At 39.3% G+C, this 18,119-nt stretch overlaps 1 protein-coding gene across 19 annotated transcripts in view; it reads left to right on the top strand.

Annotated features, from left to right (window-relative positions):
- The window catches only part of LOC129779246 (sodium bicarbonate cotransporter 3), a 125,610-nt gene that overhangs the window by 59,034 nt on the left and 48,457 nt on the right, over window positions 1-18,119 (top strand). For 15 of the 19 annotated variants that reach the window (XR_008743607.1, XM_055786616.1, XM_055786615.1 and 12 more), the window contains exon 1: window positions 8,641-8,735. The exons of 3 other annotated variants lie outside the window; for them this stretch is intronic. Coding sequence is in view for 15 of the 16 variants with exons in the window: in XM_055786616.1 (XP_055642591.1) it covers window positions 8,656-8,735 (80 nt within the window). In the remaining variant the exon portion in view is untranslated. Of the gene's footprint in view, window positions 1-8,640; window positions 8,736-16,721; window positions 16,927-18,119 lie in introns of those variants that run through there. One more of the 19 variants, XM_055786620.1, reaches the window with a different exon arrangement.

Consider the following 18,119-nt stretch of genomic DNA (forward strand, 5'->3'; position numbering starts at 1 on the left):
TCGGTATACGACACGTGAAAAAAACAGATTCTGTTCTAATGCCACCGTTTATGAGCGTCTGTTGAAACTTTCTACGTAAAGCGTTACTATATATGGTTTCACACAACCCGCTAACAGTGTTGCCACACGTACAGATCTATCTGGAATGGTACAAATTTTTTCGTTATTATTTGTACAGATTCTGTACGGTAAAGAGTACCGATTTTCGTCAAAAAGTACAGATTGGTACAGATTTTTTCCATTTGTGAAATTTCTTACATTTGAACGAGGCAACATTAGAGTACATGACGACTTTTACGTCGCAGTATCGCTTGGTGCTGCTGATCTTAAAAGCATTTACAATGCAATGATTGATCAGTTTCACGAGGACGAAATTCCTCACAAGGATCGTCTGAAAGGATTCGCGTTGGACGGTGCGACGTATGTTTTGCCCCAGATCAACAGATTGAATCGTTTGTTCCAGGCTGAAAAACCTGAATTCTCGATGGTACCTGAAGAACTGAAAGATTTTTATTTGATCATTCTCATTAATATCTGCGAGGAATCTTACATTGTTTCAATGTCCAATGCAATTAAATATGAAGATCTTTTTTTTTAACAATAAAAATCTGTTCACTTTTGTAGGAGTTAAAATTTGTGAGTATTTAATCTGAAAGATCCTAAGATCCTGTACTACGAGCTTCTTCCAAGCAACCAGTTAATAAATCTCAATAAGCAGTGTTGTCACATTTTAATCTTTACCAGAGGGTTTAAAAATCTTTCTCATCTGTACTTTTTCGTCCAAAAATCTGTACCATCAAAAATATTCTTTGTAGAAATTTTGCATGAAAAATTACTCATTTATTTACTACAAATATTACATTTACATTTGCAAGTCCTTCGTGTGTTTTATAATACTTATATATAGTTTTTTGAATCTAGATTGCGTACTATCATAAATTAAAATTTAAAAACAAATCGTTTTTAGAGGCGAATGAACTGCAAAGTTTAAAGCCTCTTAAAAACAAAGAAAGAAGAAGAAAACAAATCGCTCCAAGCCATACTGCGGCGTAAAAGTCGTCATGTACCTTAATGTTGCTTTGTTCGAAAAAATTCACACGCGGAAAAAATCTGTACCAATTTGTACTTTTTGACGAAAATCTGTACTCTGTACCGTAGAAAATCTGTACCAAAAATAACGAAAAAATCTGTAACTTTCCAGAAAATCTGTGCGTGTGGCGGCAGTGTTAAAGTACCTACTGCCCACTGTGAATTATAGGCAGTGAACAAACGTTCAAATTCATCAAATATTTGATATTACTTGTTAAGGTCCCTGAGAATCCTGTTAAGAGCAAAAGTTTCGACCTTTTTAACAAGTTGAGCCCCGCTTCGATTCTAAGCACTTTTCGTTAGAAAACCGATGATCACTGGGATTGACTGACAGCCATTCCATGCTAAACCAATATAGTGGTTTTTAGGTTTTCGTTAAAATTGATACTTTTGTTCCTTATCGCAAAATATCAGACCCGTATTTTTTTATTAAGTTTGGCCAGTGGCCAGAAAAAAATATGTTTTCTCCTTTTTCTTAGCTAATGGGCTTCAGTTTGATGTCGATTATCTGAATCGATTAAAAGTTATGAACTTTTGAAAAAAAAGGGAAAATTAATTTTTTGTACCATCGGCTAACTTGTAAAAATCAGCACTCGAAAATAAGAATAAAACGTCTCTCTGATTTTCGGAAATGTTATGTAATAAAAGCACAGCTTTCAAGAAAAAAAATATTTAAAAATATAGCTCCCTTTGTCCGAGACCATGAAAACTATAAAAAACAATGCAATTCGCCATTTGTTGAAACAAACGATAACATCGGAAAAATCTAAAGTGTTTTATTCGTTACTTGTTCTTACTTATTTTACAACCCTCTCCGATCATTTGCGGATTTCAGAAGCAGCTAGAGAAGCCCGCAAGTCCAATTTGGCAACAAAAAAGCGACTGGAAGATCACCTTTTAAGCGTTGAAGGATTATGGTCCAAAAGTGTAAAAAATAAATGTATCCTAAATTTGAAATACGTTTTCTCGAAACCATGTTTTGCAAACTGGTGGGAGTTCTACCTCCGGAACGGCCCATCCGATTTTGATGAAATAGTTTTTCCCAGATTCTCCATTAAATTCCCTGTCATCGTACATAGAATTTTATATGATATTTTTAAAAACAAAATTTTGGTGAATATTTTTGTCTTGAGTTTTGAGGCAAAAACACTTTTTTTTTTACAAATAATGTCGTCATTTTGACAAAAATAAATATTTTGAAAAAATCCTACGTACGTTGACAGGAAATATATCTGAGATTAAGTAAAAAACGAATGGTTGAAATCGGTCCACTAGAAAAACTTGTAGAACACCCACCAGTTTACATGGTTTTGGTTGCAATTAGTTCAACAAACCGGTTGCGCCTATTCAGGGGACAATCCAATTGACACTAATATTTATTTGTTTGTTAAGTAATATATACCTAATAAAACTGTGATATCAGATTAATCATAGTAATTTATTTCCTCGTTGAAAAAAAATGCGAAAATCACATACTTTCTATGGTGTTCATAGTTAAGACCACTGCTCAAACAAAAAAAAAGAAAGTGACAAATCTTTGAGAAAAAACAATCCAATCCAGTGCTTTAATCCATTTATAATAATTTATTTTATAGAAATTAATAACATATGTAGTTAGAACAATAGTGTTTCATCAAAACATTTAAACAACTTGAAGATGCAACAAAATTTAGGACCAGGACCTCGTTTCGGCTGTTTCGAGTGTTGTTTCGATCATTTTTTGAAAAAAATTGATTGTGGCTCGGCGGTATTTTGTGCTTCTCGGATCCTGGTAAGTATTTATCATGTAAACAAGAAGTATGTAAGGTTTTAATTCTCGAAATCTAGTTGCAGTGTAGTCAACGAGAAATTAGTCGCGCGCATAATTACACGGAAACACAGCGGATGGTCATCCGCAAAATGTCCGAGGCAACCAGCAGTCAACGCCAAATCTCAGAGTACTTGGGATGATCCAAAACCATCGTGTTTAATGCCCTCCACGACCCCACGAAATACGAAACGACTAGACGCCCAAGGAAAACGACCGTGAAGGATGACTCTACCATAAAGCGAGCCTCCAAGAAAGATCCCTTCAAGGCCTCGAAAAAAAATCCGGCACGAATTGAACTTGTCCGTGAGTTCTCGCACAGTTCAGCGGCGGCTGCTGGAGCAGGGGTTAGGAGCACAAGCCTCCGGAAGGTCCCGAAGCTGACGCCGAAGCATCTAAAGGCGCGGCTGAAGTTTGCAAAAGACCACTTCGATTGGATCGGTCCGGAGAAGGAAAATTAGTGGGGAAATATAATGTGGTCAGATGAGACGAAGGTAAACCTCATCGACTCGGACACAAAACTAGGGTCCATCGCCCAATAGGCTACGCTTACTATCACAATATACCACGAAGACATTCAAGCATTGAGGAGGAAGCATTATGGTGTGGGGATGCTTCTCCTGGTACGGGGTTGGCCCCCAGTACTGGATGGATGAGGTCATGGATCAGTATCTCCACACCTAAATTCTGAGGGATGTTATGCTTCCACACGCCGAGTGGGAGATGCCCCTGAAATGTCAGTTCATGCAGGATAGTGTTGCTATAGACGACATCAGGGTGATACTACACATCGATCACACCAGCGCGATATGCATACTTTTCGACGCAGTGCTCCGTTCAGCGGTAGCACATGATCATCAAAAATTCATTTTAAGTCTAAGAAAATATATAAACACATATTAGCTACGTTTTGCTAAGTTGATTTAATCAACCTTCTCGCCTAGGCTAAATTCCCGCACCTTGGACATAACGCTACCCATCAAATCCTGTGCAACACTTGTGCCATCTTTCTTACACTTTCATACACATTTCTGGCCGTTTTTTAAGACCTTCTTTGTATTCAGAAACCTAGAATGTTTCTATTGGGAAAATTTCTGGCGAGTTTAGCGGATTTGCCTCTTTCGGCACAAAAAAAACATCGTTGACTTCGTACCACTCCATCACCGGTTTCGAATAATGGCCTAGAGTCGTGCCGGAAAAAACAGAGGGTCATATCCGGGGAAGCGGATGAAGGGTAGCAGGCGCCTCTGAACTTCTGGAGGCATTCATCTTTATATATTTGGCCGTTGTTGGTGCCGGTGGTTATATACTACTGGCTGAATTTGTCGCATCCAAAGAACGCCTGTCATCAAGTACTTCTTGGCAAATTTATCTTACCTAGAAAATTTAACTTACCCGCTTCATTGTATGCTGGACGAACCAGAATTGACCTTCTTGGCCATGTCTTGAATCGAAAGATTCGGATTGTGTTTAAAGTGATCCCTCGCCTTCCTTGTCTTCACGCGGTCAGTCGTCTTCGCTTTTCTTCCGCTGGCAACTTGCCGCTGGGTCCTCTAAGTCTCATTGAACGATTTTACCACACGATACACGGTCGAATGGTCGATTCCCAACTGTTCCACGATCCACCTGTAGGACTGGCCTGGATTTACCACGAACTCACCCATATTTTTTGTCGAGGCACTTCTGGCTTGAAAGTCATCTCGATAAGCACATGATCGATTGTGACGAAATTTTGTTTGGAATTAGAAGTTTTACCTAAAATGTTATTAATTTTCACCCATGCAATAAGAAGTTATACACAAATGAAAATGTTCCATTTTTTCGAGTACAATCTTAACATACTAGCTCTATGTGATAACCATCAACATCGCCAAATAATTTGGCTAATCAAATGCTTGCATTTGAGCTCATATAAGGAGCAGACCATATGCATGGAACGCTGATCTATAGTCTTTCTTGATGGACCGTTAACATGTTCCCACTGAAATAGGTTTCCATTGCAGGGTACTTTTGGGAACATATTCCTGGTACATGGCGGATTTCACTTTTATTCCACAATTCAAAAATAACAATCAAAGCAATGTTACTAACAAGTCAGATTAGTCATTTTTTGTTTCATGGTGTAAACATATTCCTACAATATGTTCTTTTCATCCAACTTCAAAGTCAACGAGTTCCTCTGACTAACCCTCTATAAAAGGTGCGATTTTTCATTCACTTGTTCGTGCATTGGGTAAAATGCTGTTATGCATCAATCAGCATCAAAATCCGTTTATATAATTACATTCTAAGGTGCGTAACAGCTGGTAAGTGAATTAGCCAATTAGTGGGACGATTGAAGCCACGGCACGCGGCAACGCTAGGTCAGAAATGAAGCTGGTTAATAAGCAATTATACAGGGTTTTCGATTTCTGGCTTCCGATAGTATACAGCCCTGCGCTGAAAACCGTTTGACATAGCTGTCAACCAAAGCGTCATATCGTTAGTTGAATGTCTGCCATTTTACAATATGGATCGTTTTAGCATCGCACAACGTGTTAATTTTGTTAAATTATACTATAAAAATGATGAAAACCCGGCAAATGTTTTTCGAGCATTACGGACGGATTTTAGTCGTCATGGACGGCCTACAGAGCACACAATCGCTAATGTAGTGCGTAAATTCGAACAAACTGGATTCGTAGCGGATATTTTGAAACCTGTGCATCATCGTAATGTGCGTTCGGCCGGAAATATTGCTGCTGTTGCTGCCAGTGTGGAGGATAACCCGAATGTTTCGATTCCACGGCGTGCTCAGCAATTGGTCTTGTCAAACACATCATTGTGACGAATTTTGCATTTGGACTTGCACCTACATCCATATAAATTCCAACTGGTACAAAAATTAGAGCGTGGTGACCATGGAATGCGTCGGGCATACGTCGATTGGGTGAACGAACAACAGCAGCAAAATGCTGAATTTTCGCATCAAATTTTCTTCAGCAATGAGGCACATTTCGAGCTCGGTGGCTATCTGAACACCCAAAATTTCCGTATATGGGGCTCAGAAAATCCACACGTGATTGTTGAGAGGCCATTGCATCCGCCAAAAGTCACTGTTTGGTGCGCATTATGGTCTGGTGGAGTCATCGGGCCGTATTTCTTTGAAAATGAGGACGGCGAGACGGTAACTGTGAATGGTGAGCGCTATGGCCGCATGTTAACCGATCTTTTTGCCACAAATTGAAGATATGGATACGGATGACAAGTGGTTTCAGCAGGACGGCGCCATGTCACACAACACGACCGAACATGGCCATATTGCGAACGAAATTTTAGGGACGCATAATTTCGCGTTTTGCTGATGCCAATTGGCCGTCCAGATCATGCGATTTGAACCCGCTAGACTTTTTTTTGTGGGGTTATGCGAAAGACCGTGTCTATGCCAATTCTCCACAAACTCTTGAACATTTGAAAGGCAACATTCGTGAAGTTATGACCGAGATACCGCCCCATATGTGCCGAAAAGTCATCGAAAATTACCTGTTCGGGATCAAGGTGTGCGAGGAAGCCCTAGGTGGATACTTGAATGATGTTGTATTTCTCACATAATGGCATAAATCAAACTTTAATTTGAAATAAAAGTTTCATCGAAATTCGAATTCTAAGTGTGTTTTATTTCAATTTACTTTCGGAATTTAAAGTTGGAAAACCCTGTATTTTTGTTTTGCGGTCTTCACAGCGTGACCAGCCCTCTTATTCTAGTTTTGTTTCGATTATGTGTGGGATATTAATAAAAAATTTCCTTTTTGGGAAACGATGTATGTATGCAATTTTCACACGAGACTGGTTACGCTACGATCTTAAATCAATTTTTTTAATAACAAGTTTATCAGGAAACATGTTCAATGCGAACTGGTATTCTTTCACACGAACTTGAAGTGCTCTCTCTAATTCGGTAGATATATGTTATCATATTCCAGCCAAACGCACAGTCTAAACAATTTTTTGTATACGATGGGAAATATAAATATCTAGGCTTAGTTCGTTCGAATAAAAAACCGTCGTTCTAGAGAAAAAAAAACAAAAAAAAAAGAATCAAAATAAATTTCACTCACTTGAACCACATCTGCGCCACCAAACGAATCGCTGGAATTGTTTGGAACCAACCTAAACGGCATCCTAGAGGCTGATTTTTTGGTGTGTGTGTGTGTGTGTGTGTGTGTGTGTGTGGGTGTGTGCTATATTCGGATAGCCGTATAAGCAATTCAGTCGCCGAAAGTTCATTCAACGCCGCGCTACCATTTATAGACGAACAGAAGCAGCATAGAAGCAGCATGATGATCAACAAGTGTAGCCCGAAAGCGAGAAAGTGTTGCTATCAATGCCATAGATGCGCATTCCAATTTAGTATCCATGGAATGATGTGCCAAATATAGTGGATTGAAAAGCATGAACGACCAGTTTTTCTTTTTATTCGTTTCGATTTTTTTTATTTCATTAGAAACACTGATGGTCTAGAACACTAAATAATGCATTAGAATGATCCACAGACGAATGAGTGATCGTAAGGGAAACGACATAGTTTCAGCTTGCGTGCTATGGAAGCATTTGAAATTGTGATCTGATTTAGATGTCCAAGAAGCGTATTGATTGAAATCGTAAATGAATTCACGCCATGTAGCAGGTGCGGGTTGGAAGCGAGTCATTCCTTATATTCAGAGCCGTTCAAACGAAGGATAAATGGAAGAGTTCAAATCAGAAACTTTTCTGCTTTATAAATAATCTTCAAAAGATCAATCCAGTTCAAAAAACAAATCCTGCTCACTCAGGTCCTTAGGTCCGTGTGAGAAGAACGATCGAAAAAAAGCAAATGCATTATGAAGGGATATTTTTGACAACTTCTGCCTTATGTCACAAAAGTCGTGGAAAAAGGTTGAGTAACATTGCTGCGATGGTTTGGCTAGACTACACATGAAAAGAAGCAAAAAAATGATTGGGTGAATTACTCGCTGTAAATGACATTGAATTGAATAACTAAATTTGATGTTTCATATTATTGTTACTTAATAATTAAACTCATTATTAATCCATTATTCCATTCACCTTGAATCGATAACAATAAAACTGTCACGGACGCAAAAGCCGGTGTCATGAAAATGAGCATTCATGAACAAGACATAACCTTCAGGGATAGCGTCAAACACCGAAAAGCTATTATTTTGTATTGAATTTGCGTTGTCATTTTCTTGTTTCAAATTAAAAAAGAACCATACAATTCATCAATTCAACAGTTTCTTCGCGTTAGAAGATTCTATGAAAAACAGCTTAAATAATACCTATAGAAAATAACCAATCTTTACCTATTTCGTGTCCAGTCTATATGCTTGTGCAAAGTAAACAACCGGTTTAAAATAGCGTCGCTATCAATTTGATTTCAGCATGGGCAGCGTTCGGACAACAAATAAATGGGGTTATTAAACCTGATTCCAGCGGTTGCCTAGGCACGCGATCACTATCAATAATTGAATAACTGGAAGATGACGCCTTATTATCGACACGAGATCCGCCAAAGAACTGCAATCAGATCGTCGATCGTCATAATACCTGCTGCAACTTTGCTAATAATTACCCAGATGCTTGCCACCATTATCATCATAGTGAGGGCGCCAACGTTCACATAATGGGTAGCTTCACGCATGTGCTGTCTGGGAACAGTTTACATTCAGTGATAGGTCATAGGTCACATGTAGACCTCGAGTGAAACACCCCAAGATCACATGGGGAACTTTGCGTTCGTGGAAGCTACTCTCAGCATGGGCTACGTTGTTCCAGTCATGTTACCGATCATGTCTAGCAGGTCAGTTGAGTATCATCGAGCAGCTCCGATCGGAATGTATGTTTGCGTGGTTTCAACCACTTTTCAAATTGTAAATGCGGTTCCGTGCGATATTTCCAAACTTGTTTGGCGTGGGATTCAAGTGGCGGAAAATAGAGATGTGAAAATGCTCCGATCATAATATCCAATAAGTGAGATTATGAGCCTTCGTAGATTTTTTTGTGTTTAAGATCAGAATCAACCGTAGAATCATTAGCGGCAATGACAAAATTATATGTGTAATGGCAATGGCAATGTGTGAATATAACTCCACTTCGCTTCGCTAGATCACTGCCCTTGCGTAATCATTGAAATGTAAATACTTGTATTCATATAATCTTTGCACAGTTCTGTTTCATCCTTTTTAGCTACCTAGTTTGTTATTTATTGTAAATAGAATGTAATAAAATTTATCGTATTGCACTCGGATTAAAGTTGATGTTGTTGTGAATATGTCGGTGTTAACTTCATTGGAAAAATTCCAAAGACAGTTGACAATGTTGGACCCAACAAGAAACTCGTAGGTCGTTTCATGAATATTGAACGAGATACGCCTAATGATAGATTACAGTAACGAATAGAATCAGACACTCAGAATAATTGGTCAAGATCTTAGTAGTTCTCGACGAAGATTCTAGATTAACAGAAGTAGAAACAGGATTAATGAGAGTTTTTCTAGAATATTCGAAAGGTTTCGCAATCGGGAAGAATCGATCTTTTCCTTCTGAGCCGCCGAGCGAATCGGGTGATTTTTTAGTGTTGTTTTGAAATTTTCGGAATTTTTTTAAAATCATCATTAAAAAAGCGTGAGTAGGTGCGAAAATTAACGAACAATTGAAGATAGTTAATGCTAGTCCGTATAAAGAAATTCGGTCACAGAAGTTCATTGCGCCTTTGCACCTAAAAACAGAGCCTTGTGGCTCCGTGTCCGGAGTGTATTCAGATCCGCCATTCGGATCCGGTGCATCGGTTGAATCCCTCGGAGTGGCCTATCGCCCCGTGGTTGCGTACCACTATAGGTCATTCTGGAGTGCGTTGGTCATCGGCGAGGAACCTCGGTCCCACGGCTGCCTTACACCACAAGCGGCAATACTCCACCATGGTTGCCTCGGTCAAAGGAAAAGTCCGCCAACGCCAGCGAGATTCCCGAAGAACTCACGTCGGTGGAAGGAACGGCGTGACTGCTTCAGCAAATATCAGGCTGCTCCATCGTTACATCACCGTAGCTACAACGTCATCGATTCGTGAGTACACTAAAATGGAAACTGTGTGCACACAAATCCCTCCATAGTAGGGAAACGATTATACCAGTAGGATAGAGTAGGGTTATAAGTTTGACGTCATAGACGTCATCCCATTTGTTTATTTATTTAGGCTCATTAGCATTTAGCTGTAACAGAGCCGGATTTTTATCGTGTACATGTTTTATCGTATCTATAAATTGTACATTACACAACAGTCATTTTTTAGGCGTAAGAGTATTCCTTCTGTTCTTCTATTATTCAGTTAGACCAACGGACAGCGGAGATAGTTTATTTAATCGGTGTTGTGTTATTAATAGCTCAACAGCCCGATGTTTCTTGCAGAACAGAGCAGTTGTATGAATGAATCGATCTCTATTCGACCGTGAATCGATCTCCATCGCTGATGATTGTTGCGTGGATATAGTTATCCTATAACAATACAAATATGGTCAATTGAGGGCCCTGAGTTTTAAACTAACGATCGATCGCTTAGTAAGCGAACGCGCAGCCAATGTGGTAACGAAGACCTCCATCAGCGAATATTCGTGAATTTTATATAACCCGGTTTCTGGTGAATTAATGCCGAGAGAAAGTTCCGACGGTGTATTTTCAGCAGAGTCTATACACGCAGAATCAAATCATCTACGGTTTCCAAATCATTTTCTATGTACGTTCTTCTTCTTCTTGAATGGCGTTAACGTTCCTTGTGGAACTTTTGCCGTCTCAACGTATGCATTAACTAGCGTCTTTTATTAATACTTAGTTGAGATTTCTTAAGCCAAATAACACGCCTTGAATGTATTCCGAGGGGCAAGCTCTTGAATACGCGTGACCACAGTGCAAGTCGAAGGAAATTTCTTTCACGGAAAATCCCCCGGCCAGAACGGGAATCGAACCCGAACACCCGGCTTGATAATGTGAGACGCTAACCACTCGGCCACGGGTGCACTTCTATGTTCTATGTACGTAATCTCTGTTATTAAGCCGCAGCTAGTGATCATTGGATTGCCACCACCGTCTACCGTGTTTTAACATTTGAATAAATTTCATCTAAGGGTTCACTGACCGTTCAGTTGAGATTTGGCTCCATGATGATTTCCTAGGAGATGGGAATAGTTGATCAAACCACCGGAGAGATTTTAATAATCTTTTTTAAAAGATGAAGACTTTTCATTTCGATAAATTGAAGGATCTGTAGAAATCGTCAGCATTAAATCTCCCTCTTTATATTCTGGAGGCAGCATCGCAATGATTGTTGACATTGTGCGATTACCTCAAAATACGTGGTAACGCTCGGCCTCAAGTCGCCTAAAAGTTCGCCTTACGAGTTCTTGTTTCCGGGGCGATTTGTATCTGGATTGATTCCGTTGAGATTGGTGTGCAAGTCATCGAAATTCATTCGTAGCGAAAGCAATTCTAACGTAAACTTCATTCCATTAAATCATGACCCGTTTCCTGAGTTGGCACTCTTACTAAAACGTCTTGCTACGTCAAAATGACCCAGCTCACAATCATTGTTCAACTATATTCAACCAAAAAAAATGGGTGGGTTATTTCTATGATACAACCGTAAGGTTGACATGGGGTTACCGTTGGTTTAGTAATCATTTGTTCCTATTGATTAAATTATTGATTGAATGAAACAATTTTAGAATTTAATTGAATTAAACATATTTGCTGGGTAAGTGAAGAATTTGAATAAATCCCATGTATTGTAAGGCACCTTGGTTTTGTTGGCTGTGTTAGGGGACACATGTCGGTGGGAACGGGTTGGCATTGAATCAACCAGATTATCCAGCATTCTTTGTGGAACTTTATTATAATAATCTCTAACACATATCTGTAGCTCACGAACTGTTCCAAATTGTTGTGCGCCACTGTGAACTTGCCCTGTCAGAATTCCCCCAACGGTTCTCAATAGGGTTGAGATCCGAGCCACGAGTTGACCAATCTAAAACCTAAATGTTACTCTCAAAAAACCATGACAAAGACTTCTTGGTGACATGAATGGCCGCATTATCTTGCTGGAAGATTAAGCTGTTGTCCATTGCGTCTTCGGTAAATGGTATCAGTACACTGTCATTTTTGTCGAAAGAAATTTCTCATTTGAAGTCATTTTTGTCGAAAGAAATTTCTTGAAAAAGCGGCCCATACTATGAGACTGCCTCCTCCAAAGTTTCTGCTCAATTTCATCAGAGGATTTTTTCGAAGATCATGCCAATAATACACGCAGCTTTTCAGTTCATGCGTTGTTTCGCAATCTCACCTGTACTTGCATCGGGGTAAGGTTGAGTTTGTTCGCCTTTTAGTGTAATCCACTTGTCCAGATCCTCGTAAAAATTGAGATACTCGTCGTTTCGATATGGGATGTTCAAGTCCCCTCTTTATCCCCGAGGCATTGAACTTTCCATTCTCTGCAAGCTGTAAAATACGTTACCGATCCTGGCTTGAAATTTTGGAGTTGCCTTCCGGATGCCAATTTTGGAACCATTATTAATAAAATTTCTTACCACTGTCTCTGCTCTGTTGATTCTCTTCGCCTCAACCCAGTTGCTTAAGTCGATATCCTCCTATTCGCGGATTAATCTCCGCTCAGTTTCGTCTAAAAACTTTCCTTTTGGCATCGTGCTTAAAAATCGTCTCCGAAACGCTACACCTCCAAACTGATTATGGCACCAGTGTACACACGTACAACCTCATCTTGATGATTTGACAGGTGGTCAAGATATTGTCATTAAGGTTGGGTAAATAAACGATTTCAAAAAATTAATTCAACAAAGTCATTGTAATATAAAAAACTCTCTACAAGAATCACATTTGAAGAATTTTTATAACTGAGCTCGTTTATTGTCAATCAAATTCATATGGGATGTGACAGCTTGTGATTTTTTGAGGTTATAACTGTTAAACGTTAATGTTCTTGATACGGATCCGTGAACTTTATTCAATAATACAAGACAATATTTGAACACAATTTCCTGTGTTCCTGTTCAATTTTACACAAAACTTACAAAAATTATTTGAAATCCAGCATACATTTTGTGTATGGTAACAAGATTCACAATGTGTTTCCATGTTAAAAAAATCCAGCGTGTATGCAACATAAATATTACTATGCGGGTTACAAAGGTTGAACACGAACAAATCCAGAGGCAAAGAAACACTCAAGGAAACTCCACGAGAATTTTCGAAATACGATTGCGTCATCGATCGGCAGAGTGTCCAAGAAGACTACAGAATGAAAAAGTTGAGGAGTGTACCTAGAAGCACGGACAGAAACTTGATGTGGGCTTTTGATACTTTTAATACTCCAGATAGTTGACCTGGAAAACGTCGTTTATTATATGAACTGAATATCCTCGTCAAACGGGTTGTAAGAATTAAACTGATAGAATGAATCCAGAATCATTAATTATGGCTGGCAAATTAATATGTATCAAATGTATCGTGATATGGTGCGGCGCTAATATCCATCATAAGCACTAAATTTCGTCACAAGCACTAATTAATGTCACAAGTTCTGAGGAAGAATGAGAGAGAAATGTTAACTGAGGGAGAGATGTGATATTGCTCTGGTTTTTTTTCTGCATGGGTACCATATAATATTGGGTTGGGAAAAACGAAATGTCGTATATTGTCAATATATGGCAACATTTAAACATATCTTGTATTGTACGTATCGGGTCATACTATACGGCTATTTAAAGACGACAATCTGTGCTACAAGTGTCGTCTTGACAGTGTTGTGATCGTCCCTTTCAGTCTCAAGTTATAGCGCGTCAAAGATGGAGTCCACTAAGCAAGAAATTCGCCATATTTTACGTTTTTACTACCTGCGAGGTAAAACTGCAACGAAGGCGACCGAAAAAATTCGTGTAGTTTATGGACCCGATACTGTAACGATTCGCACAGCACAGCGTTGGTTTGATCGATTTCGTTCTGGTGTATTGGCTGTCGAAGAAACACCCCGTACTGGTAGGCCAATCGTCGTGGAAACCGATAAAATCGTTAAAATCATCCAAGTAGACCGGCATGTGAGCACTCGCTCGATTGACCAGGAACTGGGTAAAGACCATAAAACCGTTTGGAACCATTTGCAGAAGATTGGATTCCAAAAAAAGCTGGATGTATGGGTGCCACACGAGTTGACGCAAAAACATCTTTCAGACCGAATCAACGCCTGCGATGCACTGCTGAAACGGAACGAACTCGACCCATTTTTGAAGAAGATGGTGACTGGTGATGAAAAGTGGATCACGTACGACAACCTAAAGCGAAAAAAGTCGTGGTCGAAGCGCGGTGAGCCGGCCCAAACTCCGCCAAGCCCGTATTGACAGCCAGGAAGGTTTTGCTGTGTGTTTGGTGGGATTGGAAGGGAATCATCCACTATGAGCTACTTAACTATGGCCAGACCCTCAACTCGGTTCTCTACTGTGAGCAGCTTGACCGTTTGAAGCAGGCGATTGACCAGAAGCGGCCAGAAATGATCAATAGGAATGGTGTTGTTTTGCACCAGGATAACGCTCGGCCTCACACAACTTTGATGACCCGCCAGAAGATACGGGAGCTCGGATGGGATGTCCTTTTGCACCCACCGTATAGTCCGAACCTGGCTCCGAGTGATTATCATCTCTTCCGGTCCATGCAAAACGCTCTTGGTGATACTAAGTTGGTTTCAAAACAGGCTTGCGAAAACTGGCTGTCTGAGTTTTTTGCAAATAAGGAGGGGTGGTTTTACAAGGGCGGAATAATGAAGTTGCCTTCTAAATGGAAACAAGTTTGCGAACAAAACGGCGCATATTTGCCTTAAATTGGATAATTTTAAATATGTTAAATAAAGCACCAAATTTCGATCAGAAATACGACATTTCTTTTTCCCCAACCCTATATTATAAGTATTATTCGTAGGGTGACCGAATATACCTAACCAGCCATATACCTAACATATAGTAAGTATCGCGACCTCGACCTTCTCGGCCCTCCCCCTTCACACGTTACGTAATTTGTGCACGACGCCTAAGGCTAAAGGAACCTAACACATATTTTTATGGGAAAAAGCTATTTTGCTATGTACTTCCCACCTCCCTCTGTAATCCCCCTTTTCTTTCCAAAGGGATCATCAATTAATGCTGTAACACACTGAGAGAGTTACATATGTTCTAGATTATGTATTAGGTTCATTCCAAAACTGAGAGATGGAGGAATGATTGAAGATTTTTATTCGTTTTCATGAGACATAATTATACATAATACATAATTAAAATATTCGTATGTTTTCTACAAGATATCGCATTTCTGCATAATTTGTAGAAAGCCAAACCATATTCAAATAAATTATTGGTATTGTATTATTGTCACATGAAATTTCTCCAAATTGCTATTTGGTTCGTAAAATGTTGCTTTTTTGTCATTCTGTCATTGGAACTGTCATTGAATGACATTCATCATTAACTTTCAAATGATTTCGGCATTCCAATTCTGTTGATGAACACTCAAATGTTCTATGTTTCTCATTACATTTTGTACATTTTTTTCAATTTGTACTTTTATGTCCTAATTCTCTACATTCAAAACAAAATCAACAAATGTGGTTTATCGGTGCATAACCTCATAGAATAGAATAGGGCTTTGGTGAACTATTACCGCCATCTATAACAATTACTCAATAACGCATTCGATCATTGTGCCGAATGTTTTTATTATTTGTAGAAAACAACACAATCGATATTATCGATGTTTCTGGTGGGACGAGAGCAACCTTATTGAACATGTACTATCGCATTTCTGCGTCAACAGTACGAATCCTGTTCTGTTATGAGATGACAGGTAGAACGATCAGTAATGTACCTAAAATCAAACAACTACTTCAATTGTGGAGGCTGGATGAAGTGTCCTCTTATAATTCAATCTGTAGTTTTAATGTTTTAGTTTATTAGTGTGGAGTTCAACATTAGTTCATTGTTTCGCGTCGGCCTATTCAGTTCATTTAGGCCTCTGCAGCTGATCGCGTGCTGTTTGATATGTAAACAACTACTGCCAGTTAACGAATGTCGTCATCAATTTGAGGCTAGTGTTTGTAAACAAATTTTGATACGAGTGCAGATGAAAAGATCTGAATTTAATTATGAGTACCGTTATCAGTTGTAGTGTTTGCAAGTTGTGCCCTGCTAATTATTTGGGTCAAGTACACCACAATGCGATGGGTTGTCCCGTTGTCTAACAAACAGATAAGTACGATGTAATAAAAGAATTACGGCAGAAGTGAGATTGTTTCTGTATGTAAGTCAGAGCATCTCCTACTGATTGTGTCTTTCTGGGAAACGTCCGTTGTATGTAGCTTACTACTCATCGCTGGACGATACTGGAGGTTCCGTCATGTCCTAACGCAATTTCTTACGGCAGAAAAACAATATCATAAAACCACCTTCCAGTACCTTTGAAATTAATGGGGTGATTTTGGCACTGAAGAACAACACTCAATAAAACGATCTCCACTTATCATGCGCACGTTTCCGTTCTAGATCGCTGCCTGCGATAACGGTTCGCACAATACGTGTGACACTCATTTTCTCGGTTGTCAGGCTCAACCGGCATGTTCCCCCGCAATGCTAGGACATTGAGCCCCACTCTGTAATTATATGACTGCACTGCAGTGTGGAGTCACAGTTTTATTCAATAACAAACGGCATCCTCATTATCAGTAGCTCACCATCGTTAGGCAGTTTACAACGACCAGAGCTAGCGGCAACAGCAGCTAGTATATAATGGTACAGACCACTGCTCATAGTGCGAGCCGATGGAACCACAGTTAAACATAGCTTAGAAGATTCAGTGATAACCCATAGAGAAACTTGCGGACTAAACCAGTGTGTCAACAACGTTCCAAAGCAGTACAGTCGATAGTTCGTCATGGATGGAACCCGAGCGAAGTATGTAATTACACTATTTTACGACATTTCGCTCTATCTGATTATCACATTAACGCGTCATAATAAACTGTCCTCCGGCCGTCCACAGCCGGGGCATTGTGGTTTGGCGTGAACGGTAAAGCACCAAATCTACTCTACTTAGTGTACGCTCGTTTTTCCTCTGTTTTTCCTACGTTGGACAATTTACATCACATGAATGGGTTTTGTTGTGTGAATGGAGAGAGAGAGGAAACTAGTGCGGAAGACATTAGATTGTTGTTCCGGTTAATTTGTTTTTGTCAGATAGCGAACGGAATTACTGTAAATTGTAGATGGATTTTCCCTAGATTTTTGAGATTGCAGTGGTGTAATTATGTTTCAAGTCGCATAGTCTTATGTTAATTCTGTTAGGAACTCAACGGTTCGACCAATTTGGAATTCATTAGAGCTCCGATTGCTTGTGGAATAGAGTGGCAAGGTCCCCCCGGATTACGCAATAAAAAACAAAAAATTGAGGTAGTTACATGAAAAAAGATATGTCAGCATGAAAACTAAGTTATGTACACCAATCTTGAGATAACTCAAAGCCATGGCCAGAAGAAAAGAAACGAGAGCCAGTCATACACTAACAAATTCCGAAAGGACCTTTTGAACCAATCATTGAGCCATTTCCGCAAATGGTAATCGAGGGAGTCAAGTTTGATGAATAAGTCACATTAACTAATCCCAATTGAGTAGCTCAACTGTTTCTTGCTCAGTGTGACGGGACAATATATGTTGATCAAATCATGTGAAACCCATCTTTCAACCAACAGAATCTTTCCCATGGTTTTAAAACGTCGGGAAACGATCGATTGGTGAACACATATTTTTTTCCTGTGACTTGTTCTTTAGTTTGACCAATATGTTCGTCCAATTGGCGTCTTCAAACATTTTCAATGATTTTTTCATATTCTCCTCAACGTTCTTTATAAAATTTTGTGATGTCCGCAGATGGAAGTTCGTAGGCACAAAATCCATTAACACAAAAAAATGTAGTTGCATGGAACTTGTAATGTTTTGAATTGGATATTGTGGACAGATTTCTAATTAATGAATCTAGGGGTCATTCATATCTGTGATACAACCGCAAGGTTAGCGTAGATATACTGTTGGCTTAGTTGCACCTGAATCAATTCACACTGAATGGATACTTTGAAAGGTTTCTGGAAAGT

This window comes from Toxorhynchites rutilus, chromosome 3 (assembly GCF_029784135.1).
Source record: "Toxorhynchites rutilus septentrionalis strain SRP chromosome 3, ASM2978413v1, whole genome shotgun sequence".
NCBI lineage: Eukaryota > Metazoa > Arthropoda > Insecta > Diptera > Culicidae > Toxorhynchites > Toxorhynchites rutilus.